Source organism: Bufo bufo, chromosome 7, assembly GCF_905171765.1.
Source record: "Bufo bufo chromosome 7, aBufBuf1.1, whole genome shotgun sequence".
NCBI lineage: Eukaryota > Metazoa > Chordata > Amphibia > Anura > Bufonidae > Bufo > Bufo bufo.
In genome coordinates, this window is record NC_053395.1 from 183,569,729 (window position 1) to 183,591,488 (window position 21,760).

At 43.2% G+C, this 21,760-nt stretch overlaps 1 protein-coding gene across 3 annotated transcripts in view; it reads left to right on the forward strand.

Annotated features, from left to right (window-relative positions):
* Positions 1 to 21,760, forward strand: part of ATF2 (activating transcription factor 2) — a 96,119-nt gene that overhangs the window by 49,369 nt on the left and 24,990 nt on the right. For all 3 annotated transcript variants that reach the window (XM_040439626.1, XM_040439627.1, XM_040439628.1), the window contains exons 9-10: positions 16,209 to 16,358; positions 18,462 to 18,668. In XM_040439626.1, the coding sequence (XP_040295560.1) occupies positions 16,209 to 16,358; positions 18,462 to 18,668 (357 nt within the window). The remainder of the gene's footprint in view (positions 1 to 16,208; positions 16,359 to 18,461; positions 18,669 to 21,760) is intronic.

Below are 21,760 nucleotides of genomic sequence, written 5' to 3' on the forward strand. Positions count from 1 at the left end.
CAATACTAAATATGACAACTTTTTTTGGTTGTTTGTTTCAGTTTTACATAACAAAGGATAAAAAATATATATATATTATTCTTTAGTGTCTCCACATTCTGAAAGCCATAGTTTTTTTTTTTTTTTGGGCGAGTGTCTTGTGTAGGGGCTAATTTTTTTCGGGATGAGATGACGGTTTGATTGGCACTATTTTGGGTGCATATGACTTTGATCGTTTGCTATTACACTTTTTGTGATGTAATGTAAGGTGACAAAAAATGGCTTTTTTTACACCATTTTAGTATATTTTTTTTTTTACGGTGTTCATCTGAGGGTTAGGTCATGTGATATTTTTATAGAGTCGATACGGACGCGGCGATACTTATAACACGATACTTATAACACGCACAGGCGTATAACACGCACCTTCATTTTAAGAGGGAAATTTCAGGAAAAAAATTAAAATCTCAAATAAAGAACTTTGAAGCATGTATGGGGCGGGGGCCACAAGGAGATGTCATGCTGTATGGGGCGGGGGCCACAAGGAGACGTCATGCTGTATGGGGGTGGGGGCCACAGGGAGACGTTATATTGTATGGGGGCGGGGGCCACAGGGAGATGTTATACTGTATGGGGGTGGGGGCCACAGGGAGACGTTATATTGTATGGGGGCGGGGGCCACAGGGTGACGTTATACTGTATGGGGGCAAGAGGGAGACGTTAGTATGGGGAAGTCCCCGTCCACCCCCTATTCATGGAGGGTGAGTGGCTGGAAGTTGGAACCTGGCAGCACTCCTATTGACACTTCAATGCCAGGGAGAAGAAGCAGAGCGGCAGCCTGACAGCAGAGCATAGCTGACCCAGAGCAGTCACCACACACACTACCTGCTGGGCTATCTATCACAGCACAGGCTGCCACCATGTCAGGAGCTCCTACTACAGCCGCTGACTAACTTGTGCCTCCGCTGGGAGTTGACTTCCGGCCCGCGGCGCCCGACTTCCGGCCTGCACAGGAGCGCTGATAACACTGCGGTAAGCAGCCCGGACTTGCTGCACCGGGCTGTGTATTAGAGGAAAACCCGGCGCAACCCTAGCCCTGCTACTTGCCCGCAGGGCTAAGCTGCCTGCACAAACTACCTGCCCGGCGCCCGGAACTGCATGTCCCGGGCGTCGGGCGATAGGAATTCCACACCCCTGTAACATTATATCGGCATTATATCGGCGTATAACACGCATACATCATTTGCCTCCTATTTTCAGGGGGAAAAAGCGCGTGTTATACGCCGATAAATACGGTAATATGTCTACTTTTCTTTTTTTCCCTATTTTTTACCAATTTTTTTTAAACTTTATTTGGGGAAAATTATGTTTTTTTTGCTTGTTTTTTTACTTGAAACTTTTAATTTTTTTGGGGAAAAACTTTATTTTTTCAACTTTTTTTTCACTTTATTTTTTGTCCCACTTTGGGACTTCAACATTCTGTATTGGAATGCATTGGCTGTATGAAAGATACAGTGTGTATTATTCATACAGCTTCCTGCTTGTGAGATCCAGGGGGCTGGATCCCACAGGCTCTTTACCGGAAGGCATCGCGCTGCCTTCCATGCCATCAGGTCCCCATTACAGCAGCACGGGGACCTGATGGCAGCACCGATCCCCGCCGGAATGACCCGTAAACGCTGCAAACCGCAGGTCTGAATTGACCTGCGGTTTGCAGCGATCGCCGATGCGGGGGGTCACAGGATCCCCCTCGGCATTGTCGCAGAGTGCCTGCTGAATGATTTCGGCGCTTCGTTGATCGGAAATACACAGGGCGTACCTGTATGCCCTGTGTCCTTAAGTACCAGGACATCAGGGCGTACAGGTACGCCCTGTGTCCCCAAGAGGTTAAGGGGGAAAAAATTCCTTCCCGACTCCAATCAGGCAATCAGAATAACTCCCTGGATCAACGACCCCTCTCTAGTAGCTATAGCCTGTAATATTATTACACTCCAGAAATACATCCAGGCCCCTCTTGAATTCCTTTATTGTACTCACCATCACCACCTCCTCAGGCAGAGAGTTCCATAGTCTCACTGCTCTTACCGTAAAGAATCCTTTTCTATGTTTGTGTACAAACCTTCTTTCCTCCAGACGCAGAGGATGTCCCCTCGTCACAGTCACAGTCCTGGGGATAAATAGATGATGGGATAGATCTCTGTACTGACCCCTGATATATTTATACATAGTAATTAGATCTCCCCTCAGTCGTCTTTTTTCTAACGTGAATAACCCTAATTTTGATAATCTTTCAGGGTACTGTAGTCCCCCCATTCCAGTTATTACTTTAGTTGCCCTCCTCTGAACCCTCTCCAGCTCTGCTATGTCTGCCTTGCTCACAGGAGCCCAGAACTGTACACAGTACTCCATGTGTGATCTGACTAGTGATTTCTAAAGTGGTAGGACTATGTTCTCATCACGGGCATCTATGCCCCTTTTGATGCAACCCATTATCTTATTGGCCTTGGCAGCAGCTGCCTGACACTGGTTTCTACAGCTTAGTTTGCTGTTCACTAAAATTCCTAGATCCTTTTCCATGTCAGTGTTACCCAGTGTTTTACCATTTAGTATGTACGGGTGACTTGCATTATTCCTTCCCATGTGCCCAAGCCTCCAGTCTATCCAGATCCCTCTGTAGTAGTATACTGTCCTCTTCAGTGTCAATTACTTTACACAGTTTAGTGTCATCTGCAAAATTTTTTATTTTTTGTGCAAGCCTTCTACAAGATCATTAATAAATATATTGAAGAGAATAGGGCCCAATACTGACCCCTGAGGTACCCCACTAGTGACAGTGACCTAATCTGAGTGTGTACCACTAATAACCACCCTCTGTTTTCTATCCCTCAGCCAGTTACTTACCCACATGCAGACGTTTTCTCCCAGTCCGAGCATTCTCATTTTATATATTACCTTTTATGCGGTACAGTGTCAAATGCTTTGGAGAAGTCCAGATATACGACATGCATTGTTTCGCCGCTGTCAAGTCTAGAACTTACCTCCTCATAGAAACTGATTAAATTAGTTTGACATGACCAATCCCTCAGAAACCCATGCTGATATGGCGTTTTTTGCTTATTTTCATTGAGGTACTCCAAGATAGCATACTCCAAGATAGCAAAACCTTCAAACAGTTTACCTACGACAGATGTTAAACTTACCGGCCTATAGTTTCCGGGTTCTGTTTTTGGACCCTTTTTGAATATTGGCAGTACATTTGCTATGCGGCAATACTGTGGAACACATTTAATGGGGAATTAACTTTTACATTCTGCATTTCATCTGACAGTTTATTTTCTTCAGTGAATACAGTAAAAAATATTGAATAGCTTTGCTTTCTCCTCATCGCTCTCTGCAACTTCCCCCTCATTACTCTGTAGAGGGCCAACACCTTCAGATTTATACTTATTACCATTTATATAATTGAAAAACATTTTAGGGTTAGTTTTGCTCTCTTTGCCAATTAATCTCTACGTCTCTAGCTTGGCTGCTTTTATTCGTTTTTTACATATTCCATTTTTTTCCTTATAGTTTTTTAGTGCTTCCTCGCTACCCTCCTGTTTTAGTGATTTAAATGCTTTCTTTTTGTCATTTATTGCTTTCTTTACAGTTCTATTTATCCACATTGTTTTTTCTTGTTCCTTAACCTTTTGTTCCCATAAGGTATGTACCTCTCACAATTAGATTTTAGGGTGCTTTTAAAAATATCCAATTTTGTGTCTGTATTTTTATTTTTGAGAACTTTGTATCAGTTAGTTAGACCTATGGCCTTTCTTAGTTGGCTAAATTTAGCTTTTTTGAAGTTTGGTATTTTTGTTCCTCCCTGACGAAACACTCTTTTGAATGATAATTGGAATGTTATTACTTTATGGTCACTATTTACCAGGTGTCCCCCGACCTGCACATCTGTTGTTCTGTTAGGTTTATTGGTTAATACTAAATCTAGTATGGCTGTCCCTCTAGTTGGGTCCTGTTGGGAAAGGTAATTGTCTTTGGTTATTGCCAATAACCTGTTTCCTTTATGAGATGTACAGGTTTCAGTTTCCCAGTCTATATCTGGGTATTCGAAGTCCCCCATAATAACCACCTCATTATGATTTTCTGCCTTGTCTATCTCGTTTAGAAGCAGATTTTAGGTGGATTCTGGTATATTAGGTGGTTTATAATAAACTCCTACTAGTAATTTATTATTGTTTTTGCCTCCATGTATTTTTACCCACAGTGACTCCACATATTTTCCCTAACTTATATCTTCCCGGAGTGTGGGCTTTAGACAGGATTTTACATAAAGGTAGACCCCTCCCCTCTCCGGTTTTGGCTATCCTTTCTAAACAGACTGTAACCTTGTACATTAACCGCCCAGTCATAGCTATCATCCAGCCATGTCTCAGTTATTCCCGCTATGTCATAGTTCTCCTCACACATCACTAATTCCAGTTCCCCAGTTTTATTAGTCAGGCTTCTGGCATTAGTATACATACATTTAAGAGGTTTATGTATATTTTGTACCCTACACCTTTCCTTCTGAACTGTTCTAGTCCCTCTATCCATTTCTCCCCCAGTCCAATTACCTTGCCCCCGGTCTCTATCTGCACTATCTTCCCATCCTATAACATATTTACCCTCCCCCCGTCGCTAGTTTAAACACTCCTCCAACCTTCTAGCCATTTTCTCTCCCAACACAGCTGCCCCTTACCCATTGAGCTGCAGCCCATCCCTACGATAGAGCCTGTAGCCAAGAGAGAAATCGGCCCAATTCTACAGAAACCCAAACCCCTCCTTCCTACACCAGTTCTTGAGCCACTTGTTAACCTCCCTAATCTCCCGCTGCCTTTCTTGTGTGGCTCGTGGTATAGGCAGTATTTTGCCCTAAGCTTTTGACCTAAATCCCTAAAATCATTTTTAAGGACGCTCCACCTACCTCTAACTTTGTCATTGGTTCCGATATGGACCATGACTGCTGGATCTTCTCCAGCCCCTCCCAGTAAACTGCCAACCCAATCCGCGATGTGTTGAACTCGAGCTCCAGGAAGACAACACACTGTTTGACGATTCCGGTCTTTGTGACAGATTGCCCTATCTGTACCCCTAATAATTGAGTATCCCACTACCAGCCCCTGTCTGGCCTGCCCTGCTCACCTGGTTCCCTGCTTACTAGAGTTTACATTTCCCTGACTGGCAGAGGAAGTGTCTGGCTGCAGCAGTGATCTCCCTGTACTGACATCCTCCTCATCTGCCAACCGTGCAAACTTGTTGGGGTGTGTCAGATCAGGGCTAGCCTCCCTGGCACTCTTCCCTCTACCCCGTTTTCTAACTTTTACCTAGCTAGCTACCTCACTTTCCTGAGCCTCCTCGCTACCACCCTCCCCCACATCTACCCCAGAGAGTGCTTGCTCAGTGAGCAGCAAACTCTTTTCCAAATTGTCAACGCTTCTCAGTGTTGAAATTCGCCCTTTTAGATACTCGATGTGCGATTCCAAACGGGCAATTTGCTCACATTTTGAACAAAGATATGCACCCTCAAACGGCATATCCAGGACTGCATATATTAGACAAGATGTGCACTGGACTGCGCTGTCAATAATAGAACACATACTAAGTGGGGATTACGCAAGAAAAGAGAAAAATGCAAAATAGTGCAGTGATAAGAATCTAACTTACTGTAGTCCCCTCATAAAGTCCCTAAATCTCAAGTGACTTAATCTAAAGTCACACACTTCATACAAACACGCACTTGAACTCAAACACGTGAACGCTCACAAACTTGCGTTATTTGCCTGCTTTTATAAATGCAGCACTTAAACTAGTCTGCTTTTTTTCCCTCTGGATTCAAAGATAATTCTGTATAACTTACAATTTTTTCATTTTAATCTTGACTCTTTATTTTCTTGCTTAGGAGTCTAGTGGGCAGTCCTAGTCAGTGATTGATAGGAATTTAAAACAAATGGCTACAAGTTATTCTGAATTTTCCCCCCATATATCAATCTTCTCAGCTCCTCCTGCTCTGTAACCTAGCTCCCGCAGATCAAACTAAATGTTTAATGTGACGGGTCCTCTTTTAAGGACAAAATACGGTCAATCTCTTTATAGGCCGTAGACATAATTAGGAAGCAAAATCACTATTTCCGTCTCCCTTTATACCAGTGTAATGGTTCAGGATTGTGTCAGGGACTCAGGGAAGCATCAGTTTTGCTGTTTATTGCAAGATATTCTTCTTCTAGGTCTGATTAAAATTGGTACCGGTCCTTTGAGGCTTCTCTCTGTTAACCCTGTTAGCTCTTAGGTATTGTAGACGTTATGGTGAGCATCAATCTAAATCCAAGTCTTCAGCATCCGCCTCCACCTATAGGTTTTTCCTTCAGCACAGGGAGAAAACATTGAGACAATTCCTGGCGTCATGCGTGTCATTTACCAGTTAGTGACGGTAGGTGCACATCTCAGCATTTTATATCGGAGTGCTCTACTTAACCGAAAGAGCTGGAAGGGAGGGAAGAACAATCAATAGAACATGAAATGAAGTTCTGCCCGGTGGGATCCACCATGTAAAGACTTCTGTGACAAACTGTGAGTTATCTTTCCACACAGTGTGATGCCAGTAGGTTTCCTGCAGGAGGCTTCTACTGAGAGCTGACAGAGGGCATCTTGGCAACTCTTCAGAAAGCTATATTACCTTGGTTGAGCCCGGCATGGAAGCTTGTGTTCAGCAGAATTCTCCTGACCTGCCTCTCCACATGCCAGGCTCATCAGCAAACACCTAATGAACCCCCCTCCACACAGACCCGCTCCCAACCTACTTCATTTTCCCCGTGTCCTCTGGGGGAGGAGAGACAAGACTTCATGAGGACTGATGATGCTGCAAAGACCACAATAATGATAATTAACTTGCTGAATTTAGAAGATTATGCTGTTAATTAGTTGCAAAATAAAGATAAGTAATAGAGCAGCAGATGGTCGGATAACACCCAGGAGGAGGAGGGTTATTACCCTGATGAGCTTTTGTGGCAGATATGAAATATGGATCTGACTTTTTCCTCAGTTCTTCCTGGAGAATATTACCTGGTTTCTGTAAGCTGATGATGGAGCGACCTATCCTTACCAAATTTTGACAGATGTTTGAGGGGTTTGTTTTCAAGGATACGTAGGAAAATTCTCCATGTATAAGCGCTAATGAAAAAAGCATTTTATATGCATGGTGTATTTTCAATGACCTATTTCCACCGTACATGCATTAAAAGAGCAATTCTTTCCATTCATGTATAGAAATTAAGATAAAACCAAACAAGCAGCCCATCCCCAATGGACGTGCCAGCCTGCATCATTTCATAGATACAGTAAATTGGAATGATGATGGGGGCTGATCCTCGTTCAGATCTGCAGCACATCCCGCAGCAGAATTCATAGCCCCAGATCTTCTATGAAAATAGTTGTTGGATTTGCAATATGCAAACATACCTGGTGTAAAAGGGCAGTACTGTCTGTGAGTTAGTAGTCAAAGCGTGGCTGTACACCTAATACTATATTCACATCTTCGTCATTATAAATGGAAACCACAGCGCTGTGCTGGATCCTTTGCACAACAGACATTGGTGGTGTCCAATGGACCCTATTGCAGTGCTCCAGACTAAAAAGAAAACCTAGGTAAAATTGGCTCCTAAACTGAAAAATTTAGGCGCCAAATTTAAAATCCATATAATTATAATAATTAAAGACTTGGAGAAGGTGAGACGTAGGTCACAGTAGTGCCAGCACTAAGAAACCTATAGGAGAATACAGCACCACATACCTCTTACATCCAGTGACATCTCCTGTCATCTAGACATTCTCTTTCCTCATCTCCTCCGTTTGACCCAGACTGACAAATTCTTTCAGCCACGTCTTGTCTCTGCAGAGTTTATTTCAAAGACATGTTAGATTTCTAAATTTTTCCATCAACCTCCCCACCTTTTCAACTAAAACTCCCCACCTGGTGTCCCCAACTCCCTAGCCTGGTGTCCCAACAATGTCATCCTGCTGTGCTCCTCAATGCCCCCAAATACTATACTGCTGAAAGAATAGTGACCCCCAGTAGAAATAATGTCCCTATAGTATCTTCAGCAATTATAATGCCCCCAGTAATAATAGTGTGGGCTAAAATGCCCCCAGTAATAATAATGTGAGCTAAAATGCCCCCAGTAATAACAAAACCCTACATTGTGCTCCCAGTAATAATGCCTGTATAGTGTCCCCAAAAATAATGCCCCCTAATATGTAATAGAAATGCCCCTACAGTGCCTCCAGCAGGCATATCCCCTATGTTAAAAATGCCATTATAGTGCCCCCAGTAATAATGCCCCTGTACAAAAAAATCCTGCTATAGTGCCCCAGTATTAAAATGCCTCCAGTAATGCCCCATATAGTGCCCACTGCCCTCATATTAAAAAAATCCTCAGTAATGCCCCCTATAGTGCCCCAGTTTAAATAAAAATTCCCAGAGTGCCCCCAAAAATGTTGCCAGATGTCCCCCACAGTGCCCCCTAATAAAAATGTCCCCCACAGTGCCTCTCCAGTATTAGTGTCCCCCAGAGTGCCCCTTCATTAGGGGTGTCCCCCACAGTGCCTCTTCAGTAGTAATATCCACAACAGTGCCCGTCCAGTGGTAATCATGTCACCCACAGTGCCCTTCCAGTAATAATCATGTCCCCCACAATAGTAATATTCCCCACATTGACCCCCCCCCCCCCCTTGAGTAATGTCCACCACAGTGGTCCTTCAGTATTTTTATCAGTGCCCCCCACAGTGCTCCTCTTCTGGCTAGTAATGTCCCCCAGTGCTCTTCTGGGCACTGAAAAAAATCCAAAAACTAATGCCTGTGTCCTGGACAGACACACAAACGTCACTGCGCTGCGTCCCGGTAAAGGCGCGTGCGATGACGTCATCAGACCAGCTTGCGCCAGGATTTACTACCGCATAGGCCTGAGTCGTATGAAGGTGATCGTCAGCAGGGCAGGGAACTATCGATTCCTGTGCCCTGCCGCAGTATTCAACTGCAGCACAGCGGCGGGTCTAGTCACATATGACAAGACTAAAAAGTCTTGTCGCCAGTTGCTAATTCTAAGTCGCATTGGTGACCATTTTGATCGCCATCTGGAGCACTGCATTGACGTATAATGGGTTTCACTGATACAAGCAGCACTATTTCTCCCGTTAAAAACAATGGACGCCATCAGATGTGAACAGAATGCAATAAGCATATATGCTTGGAACAGCTGACTGTGTATCTTTACTGCCATGAAGAGAGGGGGATAACCACCATACACCTGGAGTCACTTACCTCTTGTGAGGCATCAGGAATATTGAAATCCAACCTGCTTAAACCTTGCTTTCAGGGGTAAATAGCCTGGCTTTTTCCAGGTGCATTAAAGGCTATGTACACCTTTGAGACATTTTTTTTCATGATTGCATTTTACTCATTTTGGGCAAAAAAATAATAATTCAGTAGGTCTTTATTAAAAATTTTCAGCTATCTCTGAGATACAGGGTTAAAAATCAGTCTGTTTGCAAGCTGTCACAGTCTGTTTTCTTTGAATCGACTCTTGTGTAGCTCTTATCTCTAATCTCCTGACCTCATAAACACTTATTTAAGCCATATTCTTATATTCTTTTCATTTTATAATAAGTGTGGATGAGGTCAGAGAACAGCTGACAACCTGCAGACTGCTTTTTTTAACCCTGTAACTCAGAAACGGCTGAACATTTTAGCCCAAAATGAGTGAAACGCAATATAGGCGCATATTGTGGCAACTGCAAGTGGCCAAAAAACTAACCACAATGGGTGGGCAGGGTTTCAGCTGCATATGCTTGCCGCAATGTGTCCGTACCCTAATGTTTATGTTTGATGCCATCTCTTTAGCATAGTGGGTATGGATATGAATATGGATACATGACTGCAATTTTTCCCCGTGATCCAGGGCCATCTTGCCACAGTGCATAATCTGAAAATTTCCATGTATGTATATTATACCACTGTGCACTTTTATCAATATGATTTTTCTCCAAGTCTGTTGAGCGAATAAACTTGAAAAAAAAACAAAAAAACACCTCCTTTTAAAGCTTGTATTATACTGTAAGCAGAGTTTTGTAAGCCCCATTAACCCTCAACTGTTCCCAGTAGGGCCGGCAAAATATTGCACTGGAGGGGTTTAAAGATTAAGCAAATCTCATTGTGTACATTTATTTAATTTAACAAATCTTATGGGGGAACCTACTATTCTCCCTTTTGCCCTACAGTGCTAAGTCACACCTAATCAGCTCTCTTAAACTGTGCGAGACTGTGACATATAGCTCATGTCTGCAGCACCATACGGTATACGCTGGGTGATCCGGGCACATGAGGAGATGATGAAAAATCATGGCTGCTGTTTCCTTGCATGAGGTTACAGCTTCACCCTGCAGTCATTCTACAACATATGATTCAACAACGAGTTCACTGCCTTACGTGAATGTTAACTGAACACCATTTAGGCATAGCATGGGTTGTTCTTGAATTACTACGGCTGTGTTCAAACCATGTTTGGTAAGTATGTTTGGATATATGGCTAACCTATACACAGCCTATGTTACACACATATGCCAAGAGTGTTTTTTTTTGGGCATTCTTATGGCCTGAAAGCATTGACATACTTTTCTTTTATGTCTACAACTGAATGGCGGTATGATCAGAGATGTCAATGCCTCCTGAAGAATCCCATTGACTATGATAGGGTCTGTTGGGTTTTGTCTATGGATTCTGGCATTCTGCTGGTCAAAATACTGCTGCAGTCAACAGTTTTTTATTCTTTTTTCCAAAAAAAAACCTGTGATGGAGGCTCCAGCCAGAACATCTGCTGTAGATGTGAACCAAGCCAAAGCATATATACAGACACAGAAACTAAGATGTGTCTTCACTTGACCACAATATCTGGGTAGTGTTATAGCAATAGCACATGACAGTCGCCACTCTGCTCCTGCACGGCTGCTGCTGTATTCACCTGTTCCCTGATTCTCCAGAGGTTCAGTCCCATTGCTTTGCTCTTCTGATGCCCATTGTATCTGGCTGCCGGAGCAGTGATTACCACCTCCCTCCTGCTTTTTGCACTTTCTCTTTCTGCCTATAAAGCGTTCACCTTGATCTTCTCCAGGTGATGGCTGGTCACTCTGGGGTACTTAAAGCACCACCCTTGTGGGAAGGTGCCTGAGCAGTAGGTTCTAGTTTGCTAATGTCCTGCAAACGTGTGCTATTTCTACATTCATCTGCCATTTACCAACAAACACGCTGCCTGACCTCTGTCTGATTTCGGTTCTAAACCCTTAGCTTCCTGCCCCGACCTCAAACTATTAATTAGATTTCATGAACTCTGCCTGCCTTGACCTCAGCCTGTTTATGACTGGTTTTTTCCTGATCCCTCAGTGCTCCATACCGGTGTCTCTTGGTCCCTGTGGATCAGCAGAGGTAGCGGCCTGCTAGTTTCCCTACACAGGGATTAAAAGGTGAAGACCAGAAGGCCCATTTAGATAACACACTTAGGAGTAGCCCCAAATATGTTCAAGTGACAAATCTGTAACAGGTAAAAAAAAAAAACACGCTAACCCTAAACCAAGATTAAACCCATGATAACTTTTGTGTGGCGTTGTTGCTATCAGCATCTAGACTAGGCAAGGTAGATCAGATTATTAGCATATTTCAATGTGTTGTTGATACCACTGCTTCTGATGAAAGAAGATGACCTACATTATGTTCTAAACAATGTACAACTCATAGAATGGACTTAACGGCCATTTAAAAGATGAATTTCCCCCCCCCCCCCTCCGTCACTTGGAAAACCTGACGGAAATAATGAGGGAAAGGTCACTGACAAATGCTTAACCTCATAACTCCTGAGAGCGCGTCTACTTACAGGAAAAAACCTACAGTAATAGCCAAAGAGAAGGGACATATCCTTTTGGCCTTCTCTGGGACCTCGGTACACATGCAGAGGAAGGTAACTATCTACAGCTGTACAAACATTGACAATTTCGGGACAGTTTTTTTTATTTTATTGTATTTATATATTTTTTTTTTAAAGCCATATTTAGTTTGCAAACCAGGTTCAAAGTTCTTGATGACAGATATGTTAGCGACAACTACAGGTGAACCAACCACATAAGCTCAATTTGCCAACCAATAAAATATTAAAAGACAATCTGCTGATCTTATTGCTTCGGAGAGTGTAAGCAAATACATTGGGTCAGATTTACTGACGGCGTGAACCTAGACTGGCTGACTAGACCTGCATCGGATTTATCGCAACGCCTCAGCCTGGATGATAAATGTGGTGCAGGGATGGCTTACTTTGTGACACAATTTTATACATTTGTGGCGCAATTTTGAAGCAAAATAAGTAACGCCCTTTCTTCAGCAAGCCCCAACCACTCGGCCAGCTGGGCGCAGGGGGAATTTTCTAAAAATAGATACACCAATTTGCAATACATTTTGGCTTTTACTTACACATCTAGGTGCACTCTTATTAGTAATTATACTTAGCTGGGTTAGAATGATCAATATCAAAACTAATTTGAAAAGTATAGAAGAATTTACTGTTTTTCTGTACCCTGTTCTTATATTTTGATGGTGATTTAATGTGATTATGGGTGTCTGCCGCAGCTCTGCTTTCTTTGGCGGGCAGGGCACCACCTGCTCCCCCAGTACGATGCCTCATCTCCTTCCTGCAAGGCCCGACCACCGGACCAGCCTGGCTATTTGTTCTTGCAGGCATGGCCTGCTTTTTTTTTGGCAGTGCCTTTTATTGCCTGTAGGCCCTGTGCGTTCCCTCCAGATCTTAAAGCAACAGAGTGTGTGCACCCTAATCTTCCCCAACCTATGGCTGGCCACCCAGGGTTACTTAAAGCACCTTTCCCTATCAGAGGATGCCTGAACATTAGGTTCTAGTTTCCTGCAAAGGTGTGCTGTACTACATTTCTCTGCCCATGTACCGACTACTCCCTGGTTTTCCAGATTTAACTATTCACTGCCTGATGTCTATACTGACCCTGAGATGCCTGCCCTGACCTCGGACTGTTTATCAGATTGCACAAACTCTGCCTGCCCTTACCTTGGCCTGTCCCTGACTACAGCTTTGCATGATCCCTTGGTGCCGGGAACGGGGTGAGTATATTACCTGTAAGGGGCCCGGCACAGGGGGGGGGGGGGGGGGGCTGTTTGAGAACTTGAATAACCCCTTTAAATCAAATCTGTTCTAGTGGCAGAGCGGATCCACATCTGCTTTATAACAATGGGCAGCCATCTTACCTGTGCATCATCTCTGAGCTACAAACAGACGTTTAGATTTGCTTTACAGCACTTGGACATAGCAAACTGAAGTTTGGAGGTGACTCATGGTCTTCTATGGTAAAGTCTTGTGAGCATGCACTGTGACCGGTGCAGGGAGGAGAAGTAGATAAGCTGTGACATTGTCAGTGGTGGACCCTATAGTATATTTATGTAGGTATTGTTTCATTGTAATCCTGCCTGTTATAATAATGAGATAACTCCTGGGAAGATTTATTTTTCTTTTATAGATAACATATGCTCCAACATTTTTAAAAATATCTTTATCAGAAAAAACTTGATTCAAACAATAGGATTTTCTGATTACGTATTTTCCCTAAGTAAACTTTTTGGGGTTAGCTTTTTAATGTTTTCATGTGCTTGCAGACTCTAATTGAATAGTAAAATTTAGTGCCGCCTCGTAACAACTGTAATTGGGACTTGATAGCAAGGACACTGGGGCTTTATAGTTGGCTTCAGCTGGTGACATTTAGGTTGCATAGCTAATCTTGACTATTGAAGTCTACTTTGAAATGCCATTTATGCAAATTCTACTGCTATACAATTGTAGTACTATTAACCAAAGGGGTCTTAGACTCTTCAGTCTGCTGGTCCATTGTAAAGTGTTTGTAAGTTTCATCTTTCTTTCCTAAAACATAAACTGGCATCTCCACCCTGTTAGTTTTTGGAAAAAGTGCCTACCTACAGTGTCTGTTGCCAAAGGCAACCAATGACAGTACAGCTTTTTTTTTCCAGAGCGGTTTGAGAAATAACAGCTAAACCCTTAATGGTTGCCATGGGCAACAAATCTGGTTCTTCTGTATGGACATTTTGATATATGAGGCCTGATGAGTCCCCAAACAGTTGATTCATTTGAGACAGACTGGTTACTACAGATACATAGTAGTATGTCCCTAGCAACCAGTCTGTCTTAGTTGAATTGATTTTTAAACTTCATGGGGTTTTCCGATTAGGGTAACCCCCCCCCCCTTATCCTTATGCTCTCCTAGTGTGTATGGATGCCACAGAACCTCCGGATAGTAAAGTGCATGTTCTGCTGTGGAGGACTCAGCCCATCCATGTATTACATACTTGTCTAGTCTAATTTCCTAAACGCAGCTCATCATTGTAGGTTAGAGCTGCCAGATCAGTTCATCTCTATAGCTTTCAGCTGCCACATTAACCTATCAATGTACAGTAGGTTCTAGCTACCGAATCAGCTGATTGTTGTAGATATCAGCTGCCGGATCAGCCGATAACAGTAGGCTTCAACTCTCAGATTAGCTGATTATAGTAAGTTTATGCTGCCAAATGAGCTGAATGCGGTAGATTCGGGGTTCAGCTGATCGTGGTAGGCTTTGGCTTCTGGATCATCTGATCATGGTAGGTTTCAGCTGCCAGATGAGCTGATTGCGGTAGGTTTTAGCTGCTGGATCAACTGATCGCAGTAGGTTTCGACTTCCAGATGATCATAGTAGGTTTTGGCTTCTGGATCAGCTGATGATGGTAGGTTTTAGTTACTGGATCTGCTCATAACAGTAGGCTTCCACTGTCAGATTAGCTCAGGCATTCTCAACCCTGCTGTAGGCTGTTCGGGCATGCTGGGAGTTGTATTTTTGCAACAGCTGGAGGGCCGCAGGTTGAGCATGCCTGGATTAGCTGATCGCAGTAGGTTTATGCCGCAAGATCAGCTGCTCTCAGTGGCTTTTCGGGTTACAGATTAGCTGATCCTGGTAGGTTTTGCCTTCTGGATCAGTTTATCATGGTAGGTTTTAGTTTCTGGATCAGCCGATAACAGTAGGCTCACACTGTCAGATCAGCTGATCATGGTAGGTTTCGGGTACCAGATCAGTTGACTGCTGTAGGTGTCATCTGCCGGATCAGCTAATCACCAGCCAGTCCTCGTATAGGTAAGGCATTTTTCAGCTGTGACATTTCTTTTAAGGCAGAATTGAGACTAAAGAGCAAAAAAGACTTTTGCAGAATTTAGAGCACACATATCTTTTCCTGCCTTATTAATCAGATTTTCCAGTAAAAGCTGCCTAAGCTTGAGTTCATACAAGCGTTGGTTCCTTTTATCAGAGCCTTTATCAACCGTTCCATTAGATTTGATGGCAAGGATAGTGCATGCACATACTGGACATGTCTTCAGTCCACTGCATCTGGTACTATTCGAATAATTGTTACTAGAGCAACATTTGTGATGCCAGACCATAGGAAAATAAAAACTAAAATCAGCATTTTAGCACAGAGAAGAAAAATCTTAGAGCATGAATGATACTGTTTCAGATGGCTGTGTACGGGCTAAGAAAAACGGTCTGTATGATGGCCGCATGCTCGAATAGACAGTCGTCTGTCTAACCTGAAATCACTGCATTATATAAGTACAGTACAGTAGACCCGTGATCGGGCAAGAACTTACAGCATCATAAATCACCATTATGCTGTGAGTTTGAGTCACATGAGCCACGGTCCAGGAAACAGGGCCATGACATAGACCGTTTTTCACGGACCGTACACAGCCGGGTGAAACAGTATCATTCATACTTTCTTCTCAATGCTAAAATGCTGATTTTTGTTTTTATTTTCCTATGGTCTGGTCTGGCATCACAAATCTTGCCCTAGTAACAAATATTCTAATGGTTCTCTTCTAAGTGGTCTGACCAGTAAGGCAGCTTTCGGAAACCAGTTATTTTAAGTATCATAGGCAAAGCAATCATCACTAATAATTGTAAGATATTTTGATTAATTAGCAATAATCTACTTCTGTGATCTGATTTATGTAATCAATGTTTTAACTCCTACTGGCCTCAGCCTTTAGGTTTTTACAGTGTTGTTATTAGCAGCATTTGTTTCTCCTTCTTTTTAGAGACTAAAAGCTGCCCTGACCCAGCAGCATTCTCAGGTAACCAATGGTGAAACCACCAATGGACAGTCGAGTGCAACTGCAAAGTCTCAGCCAGAGGAAGCTCATCCACAGTCACTACAGCAACCCGCCACATCAACTACTGAAACACCGGTATGTACAGTATTTTACGTTTTATGAGACACACCTAGATTTTAGAGGAGGAAAATCTGAAAAATATTTTTCATCAGACCTCAGATCAGACCCCCAATCTTCATAAGACCTCACTTCAGACCCCAAATCTTTATCAGACCTCAGATCAGACCCCCAATCTTTACTAGACCTTAGATCAAACCCCCAAACTTTATCAAACCTCAGATAAAACCCCCCCAATCACACCCCCAAACTTTATCAGACCTCAGATCAAACCCCCAAATCTGTCACGCCCTGCCCTGTGAGAGGCCTGAGAAAATCTGACTTACTACACGTGAGTCTATCTGACAGATTGTTATGTTTCTCTTTGTTGTGGTTTTGGGCAGGATCCCACCTCCCTACAGGTTCTTCTCATAAGCTATTTAGTGGTGCTATTTATACCCACCTCTCACTATACTCCTTGCGTTTTATATTTGTTTCTGGAATTCTCAGCTGGTTTTTGGTGGATCTCCTGCTCCCTGTCCGTCTTAAATTAAGTCATATTCCTTCCCTTTTGTTGTGTGTTCTGGCTAGGCCTCAGGAAGACGCTGGTTCCTGCACCAAGCGCTAGGAACCGGTTGTCTTATCTCCAGCTCCCTAGCTGAGGGTTTGTTTCAGTTTCAGCTAGGTTTAGGATCCAGCGCATGAGCACTTCCACCTTTAGGATTTGCTCATGTTGTCAGCAGTCAGGGATAAAGTCAGGGATTGTCAGGTGGTGACCTTTCCCTGTCCCTTAGCTTTGGGGCCTAGCCTTGTGTTTTGTTGCTTTAGTTGGATTTGGTTTGCTTCCCTTCCCTCACTTACCGTGACACAATCATACCCCCAATCAGACCTCAAATCAGACCCCCAATCCTCATCAGACCTCAGATCAGACATTAAAATACATACATTTTCTTACCTCTCCTGCTCCGGGTGGCACCGCCACTCTGCTGATCTAGTGGGCTCTTCCTGCACTCACCGCTCCCTGGTCTTCTTCCAAGCCCTGTGCTGCACTTTGACCTGAAGACGCACCATCAGGTAATAGTGCATGCCTATGTTCATTACTTCCTGACACTATAGACAGTCAGGACACAGTGCAGGGTCTGGAGGGAGACCAAGGAGCGGTGAGTGGAACCAGTCACTCACTGCACCTCCTACACATTAATGAGCTCTTCCATAATGGAAATGCTCATTAGGATTCGCTTTATAAGATGCATTGCCATTTTTCTTCCACTTTTGGGGTGGGGGGGGGGGAAACGTCTTATAAAGTAAAATATACAGTACGCCAAAACCAGGGCTGCATCATGTCTTCTCAGTCTGCTATTAATTTGGTTGGTGTGTTTCAGAAGTTGGAATGTGTAGATGTCCTCGGTCCTGAAATTTGAATTCTATCTTCTGAAAATCGTGCCGTTTGGCTACTAAGAGCACAGATAGAATACAACAGACTTCTAGTTTGAGTCCGGTGCATTCATCAGGACAGTCCTCTCCTGCCCTTCGGGGCATTTGCACGCACATCAATTTGTCAAACCCCGGCCTGAAGGGTGGGGATAGGCTGGGCCTTATAGATGCACCAGAAGCATGAACTGACTTACAGCACTTCTGGTAGCCAAACGGTACGACATTTTATTGTGCCTTTGGTTGTCGGCTGTACAAACCTTTTAGCTGTAATTTCCTCAGCAGCATATGCAGCTGACATATCCCTTTTAAGATCCTATTGCTGCTGAGTTTCTTTTTCTTTTACTTCAGTCTGGAGACACACCTTCCATGTAAGCGTGCAATTTCGGGAGCATTGCTTGCATTACTTACATTCTACATTAATGTGCGTGCTATATGTTATTGTGGCTTTATGATGTTTGTAATCGCACACGCTGTCTTTCTGCAGTGAAGGAGCAATCCTGCGCTCCTGCTCTGTGCTCTTCCTCAACATCTCCTGAACAGAAGGCTGTTCTGGGAGATTGCTTCACCAGCTGTTCTCTCCGGTGTTTAATGTTCACATTTTCCTTTTTTGCTTTTTGCTTCTTTTTTTTTTCTAATGCAATGCAGAGAGATAAGTTGTCTGTAAAAAATCAGCCAGACACCAAACTACTTTGTCCTCGTTTGTTACAGGCATCTCCAGCTCCCCCCGCACCACAACCTCAAAGCACAGGGGGGCGTCGGAGGAAAGCAGCAAGCGATGACCCAGATGAAAAGAGGAGGAAGTTTTTAGAACGGAACCGCGCTGCCGCTTCCAGGTGCAGGCAGAAGAGGAAAGTGTGGGTGCAATCCTTGGAAAAGAAGGCAGAGGACCTGAGTTCATTTAATGGGCAGCTACAGGTACGGATGACCTGGAAAGAAACTTTGCCGCATTAAGGGTGAAGTTGTACATTTTTCCGTTCGTTGCGTGGATGTTCATTCCAGTGTAATGTGTTTTCAGGCTCATAAACGGGTAATAATTTCAAAGGAGAGGAAACAGCCTTTTATGTTTTTCCCTCCCATATGTAAAGTGGAATTCTTTTTAAAATTCCTGCAAAAAAAGAAAAATGACTGTTTGATACATTGAATCTGAAAGCTTTATTGGTAAAGCTGACAGGAGATAAATGGTTTGCAGTTTAATGAAATGCCTTATAGGATGAATCTCACAATTAGATGGCGGGCCAATGACAGCTGTCATTTCGCTCGTGTGGTTTATTTGCAGCCCGTCCTACGGAGACCGTATTTTTTGGGATAGGGGATCATTATGCTAATTCAACCCATAACCGACTGCAACTTATTTTGTGGCACTGCCAGTGTAGGAAGAGAATCTGCACACACATAGAGTAATGAATGCTCTTAATACTTTATTATTTTTTTAAAGCAATTAAAGTTTGCGTTGTTTATTCCATTCATTATAAGAACATATTACAGTCCTTAAAGCAAACAGAGACATGCCTCACAGGGATGGTATAAAATGCTGACACTTTTATCATTCGTCATGGAATTCATTGTGTACTTGGTACTTGGTGATACAAACAGTAAAAATAATCATTTGTTTGTCGCAATCTTTTTTTCTTCATTTTTTTATTTTTACAAAACTGGGGGCCCAAAAGCCACTCTTCAAAAGGAACATGAAATGCAGGGGGCGCTGTTAGATATTTTGCATTGGGACCAAGGAGCTTGTAACTCTTTAAAGAGGTTTTCCCACAAATGACATTTATCATCTATCCACAGGATAGGTGATACATGTTTGATTGCTGGAACTCCCATGATCGCTAAACAGGGGGTCTTAAGTCCTCACTTTCTTCTGACTGTAGATATTTGAATAGAGGGACGGTTGAGCATGCTGAATCTCTAATTCTCAGTTGTCTGTGAGTTGTTGGCTGGAGACTAGCTGATCCCATAGACTACACATAGAGACAGCAGAGTCTGCTCCCTGACTCTCAATCACTCGGAGGCAATATAGGACATTATAAAGAAGAACTGAGCAGTATAGATGTGAATAAAGCACTTGGGCTAAGATATAACACTTACTATTAGCTGCTGAATCAGCTGAATTATGTCTGCCTGACTCTTGTTTGTTTCTCTCTGCACTTCTTCCCTCCTCCTCACCCCAAATTTCAGAGAGAGAGAGTTAGTTTCAAAAAGATTGGGGGTGGGCTGCATCTAACTCTAGAACAAAGTATTTTTCTCTTCTAAGATATATTACAAAGTACCGTACTATTGATTTATGCAAAGTTTTGTAAAAGTACAGAGACCATTTAAACTGAGACCTTTGTACAAGGTCTAAAAGTGGAGTTTGTCAGTCCCTGCTTATTGTATACATCGATGGTGCAGACTGAGGACAATTGTTTTGTGTGAGCATTGAATGGGACGAACCAGGGAGTTCTGCTCTGGTCACACTATCTTCTTGGGGGGCTGGTACATTTTTTAGAGAAGCTTGAACTTTTAATTTAAATCTTGCGGTTTTGAGGTCGTACAAACCTTAAGGAGTAAAACAGACAAGCTGTTGCCAATAAAAATTCTAGCGCAATGTGGAAATCTTGTAAGAGCCATATGGTTACCTAAGAGCCCTACAAGTGTTAACCCTGTGATTCCCAGCAAGCAGAGGAATTCCTCTTTTCTGGATAGGTACTTTTCTGATTCATACCGGTTCCACCTGACTAGAGACAAACTGTAACTAGAAGTATAGTCTACCTCTATGGATGTCTTGTCACCCTAATCCCTTACTGGAATAACTGCATTAAGCGGTAGTATGGAGCGGGCTCGCGGGCTCGCGTAATACAGCAGACACCTACTGGCAGTTGTCGGCATCAGAGCTACAGTAACTCGTATCCTAGTCATTTAACCCCTCAGATCTCACTGCCAATAGTAAATGTGGCATCTTTGGGGTTAGACAGAGGGAGGTACCACTTACCTAAACATTGTACAGACCAACTGCACACCTTCATGGCAGTAGCTTTCTCATGGCAGTGGTCTCTTTCAGCAGGCTAAGGCTACTTTCACACTAGCATTTTTGCTGGATCCGGCAGGGCTCAGCAAAAACGCTTCGAACATAGCCAAGACAGATCCGTTATGAACTCCACTGAAAGTCAATGGAGGACGGATCCGTTTTCCATTGTGTCAGATTGTCTCAGAGAAAACGGATCCGTCCCCATTGACTTGCATTGTGGGTCATGACAGATCCATCTTGCTGCGCATCCCAGGACAGAAAGCAAACTGCAGCATGTTGCGGTTTGCTCTCCAGTATGAGAATGGAACGGAATGCATTTTGGTGCACTCCGTTCTGTTCAGTTACATTTTGTCCCCATTGACAATGAATGGAGACAAAACGGAAGCGTTTTTTTCCGGTATTGAGACCCTATGACGTATCTCAATACCGGAAAATATTAACGCTAGTGTGAAAGTAGCCTAATTCTCCTTGCGACACTGAAAAATTGTTCAGGAATGGTTTGGAGAATGTAACAAAGAGTTGAAGGTGTTGACTTGGCTTGACAATTCCCTTAATCGCAATACATTTGAGTATCTATGGGATGTGCTAAAAAAAAAAGAAACAAGTCCGATTCATGGAGGGTCACAGCTCACAACCTCCCCATGTAACAGATCTGTATGGGTTCAGCTGGCCTTTACGGTATTTTGAACAGATCAGATCAGTTTATAGGATAGCTGCCTTACATCTGGTGGCATTAGAGGCAGAGCTTGTTTACAGCTTATTTGCAACCCTTTTTCCCAGAATTCCAGAGGATCATTGCCTGGCCTATAAGACTCATGACGCCGTTCTAACGCACTCTCCATAAGGGGGTATTGTATTTCCCAAATCTTGACTCAGGCCTATCACCCGGTTAAGCCGGTACTCTCTACTCTGCACTGATGAGGGGCAATCACCCTGAAACAGCTGTCTGCAGATGAGATGCTGGTTTATTTAATATCCGAGTCATGTCTCAAGGCCTCTT